Below are 2,705 nucleotides of genomic sequence, written 5' to 3'. Positions count from 1 at the left end.
GAAGCAATGGCTATAATGTTTGGGGTAAAACGGTTTTATCAGTTTCTTTAAGGGAAATAATTTATTTTAAGAACGGATAATAAAACATTAGAATTAATACTAGGTCCAAGAAAAGGGATTCCATTAACCGCCGATAATCGGTTTTAAAGATGGGCGTACTATTTATCCGGGTTTAGATATCAAATAGAACACGTAAAATCAGAAGCTAATGCAAACTGCGATGCATTATCAAGACTTCCGATAGATGACGATACTGAGATGATAGGGTCAGATTTTTCGCATGTGAATTTTTTCGAAGAGGGAGTGGCCGCGTTCGATTATAAAATATTATTGGAAGAAAGTAAAAAAGATGAATTGATTGCTACAGCAATCAAGCGAGTTTTAGGAAATTGGCCTAAGAACTCAAAAGAAATGTCGAACGATGAAAAAAGTATTTATAACAAAAGATTAGAATTAACAACGGAAAAGGGTTGTTTATTTTGGGGATTAAGAGCAGTAATTCCAGAAAATTTAAGAGATATTATATTAAAAGAACTACATGCTACACACCTAGGCATTGTAAAAATCAAAATGTTTGCACACTCATATGTATGGTGGCCTAATATTGATCGTGATATAGAAAAGTTAGTAAAAGATTGTAAAATTTGTTTAACAGAATTAAAGAAACCACCATTTACGCCTTTAACTACATGGCCTTGGCCAGATAAAGCATGGAGCCGCATTCATTGTGATTGCGCAGGTCCATTTTATGGAAATATGTATTTAATTATAATAGAAGCTCATAGCAAATGGCCGCAAATGATAAATTTTAAAAGTAATACAAAAGCATACAGACTGTGCGAAGAGTTTAGAGTATTATTTTCACGACATGGACTTCCTCTGCATTGTGTAACAGACGGAGGTCCACAATTTAGAAGCGCTGAATTTCAAAATTTTTTGTTAAATAATGGGGTAAAGCACAGCTTCTCACCGCCGTATCATCCTGCTACGAACGGTGCAGCAGAAAATTTTGTACAAACTTTTAAAGATAAAGTTTCTAAAATTGTTAAAGCGGGAAAAACGCTGGAAACAGCTATAAACATGTTTTTATTTGACTATCGTAGCATCGAACATTGTACGACCAAAAGAACTCCGGCGTATTTAATGTATAAAAGGGAGATTAGAACTAGGTTCGACTTGCTCAAACCAAGCGTTACAGAAACAGTCGCGCAAAAACAGCGTGATTAAATAATAGCAAGACCGGGAAAGCGCAAGGTAGACTTCTCATCGGGAGAACAAATTATGGTAGACGATTTCGGTGTAAGATCGGAAAAAAGAATGAGTAGGACTACATCGAACATTGTACGACCAAAAGAACTCCGGCGTATTTAATGTATAAAAGGGAGATTAGAACTAGGTTCGACTTGCTCAAACCAAGCGTTACAGAAACAGTTGCGCAAAAACAGCGTGATCAAATAATAGCAGGACCGGGAAAGCGCAAGGTAGAGTTCTCACCGGGAGAACAAATCATGGTAGACGATTTCAGTGTAAGATCGGAAAATAGAATGAGTGGAACTGTTGCAAAACAAGTCTCACCATCGACTTACGTTGTATCTAATGATAAAGGTAACCTAGTTAAACGCCACGTAGATCAAATGATAAAATGTAATAATCCTGATGTAAAATTGCGACGCTCTCCACGTTTTCAGGGAGAGTCAAGTTTAAAAAGAGCGGAGAGTTGTAATGTATGAAGAAACGCCTGCGTCAGCGTTTATGCGAAGCGAGCCTCGGCGCACTCGCCAACACTGCACATTCAGCAGTTGCTATGCAGACGCGCACGAATATGTATCATGAGTAACACCAATTATTAACATCAAATATATATGTATAAATAAATAAGTGTATATTAATGTATTAACCACCTGATATACTACATATATAAACACGACCAATCAAAAACGTGAAACTGCTTCGAGGGCCCTCCGCTAAGGTGGCGCGCCGAAACCAGAGAAAAATTGAGACCACCAAAAACAGGCTCATTGGCAATCTCCCTACTCATCTCTGATACTTGTCTTCAAGCTAAGCATAGGAAATACACTTCTATGTACGTCTGAATTCGTTGACATAGGCAGAGATGAGTAGGGAGATTGCCTATTGCGACGTCCTGATCGTCGCCATTGTCGTTTTCGCGGTAGATTCGACTGCGTGAATCTGGCAAGGTGGGTTCGTTAGCCACCAAAGCTCTGATGAGCACTCCAACGGTGTTCAGTCCTCTGTATATATGTTGATTTCTGGTACGGTGATGTTATGGGTTTTCAACTGAATAAAGGCTTTAGGAATAAAAATGCAGGTGCTTTTGGAGAGCACTATAACTAACTTTATTTACTTTAATTATAATGTGATTTAGTCTAAATCAATCTATCTTAACTGAATCTAGCTAATTGACTCTACGATATAGATTCGAAGTACACCCTGCAAGACCAGAAATAGAACTGCACTTCTGGATCCCAAGGGATACAGTCCTTCGTACTTCTCATGCATAGATCCGCACTCATACACATTAATGTGTATGTACACCCTTTGTGGAGGCCCAGCGTGTGGCGCCTTGCTGTCTGGGCCCAAGATCGAGGGCCTTGTCTTTCGCACAAAAGGCTCATGCACACCCTATCCTTAGTTTATTTGGGGAAGCACATGGACAGCGTCATCTCTTAACCGATCATTCCTCA

The 2,705-nt window shown here is 38.9% G+C and overlaps 1 protein-coding gene across 1 annotated transcript; it reads left to right on the top strand.

The window, feature by feature from the left end:
• The first annotated feature begins 10 nt into the window (after positions 1-10).
• On the top strand, positions 11-1,845 carry LOC112495177 (uncharacterized protein K02A2.6-like). Its single transcript, XM_025090545.1, has 2 exons — positions 11-1,104; positions 1,332-1,845. The coding sequence occupies exons 1-2, from the start codon at positions 259-261 to the stop codon at positions 1,728-1,730; spliced, it is 1,245 nt and encodes a 414-aa protein (XP_024946313.1). The 5' UTR covers positions 11-258; the 3' UTR covers positions 1,731-1,845.
• Positions 1,846-2,705: the final 860 nt, after the last annotated feature.

Source organism: Cephus cinctus, unplaced genomic scaffold, assembly GCF_000341935.2.
Source record: "Cephus cinctus unplaced genomic scaffold, Ccin1 Ccin1_scaffold1540, whole genome shotgun sequence".
NCBI classification, from domain to species: domain Eukaryota; kingdom Metazoa; phylum Arthropoda; class Insecta; order Hymenoptera; family Cephidae; genus Cephus; species Cephus cinctus.
Note: the sequence above shows the minus strand (reverse complement) of the source record. Positions and strands in the feature narration are given on the sequence as shown.

What these genes read in the sequence shown, in the direction of transcription:
- LOC112495177 (XM_025090545.1), top strand. Translation starts at nt 259, where the DNA reads ATGATAGGGTCAGATTTTTCGCATGTGAATTTTTTCGAAGAGGGAGTG. An exon ending in TTTTATTTGACTATCGTAGC is followed by an intron (nt 1,105 to 1,331) that starts ATCGAACATTGT and finishes GAGTAGGACTAC; the next exon opens with ATCGAACATTGTACGACCAA.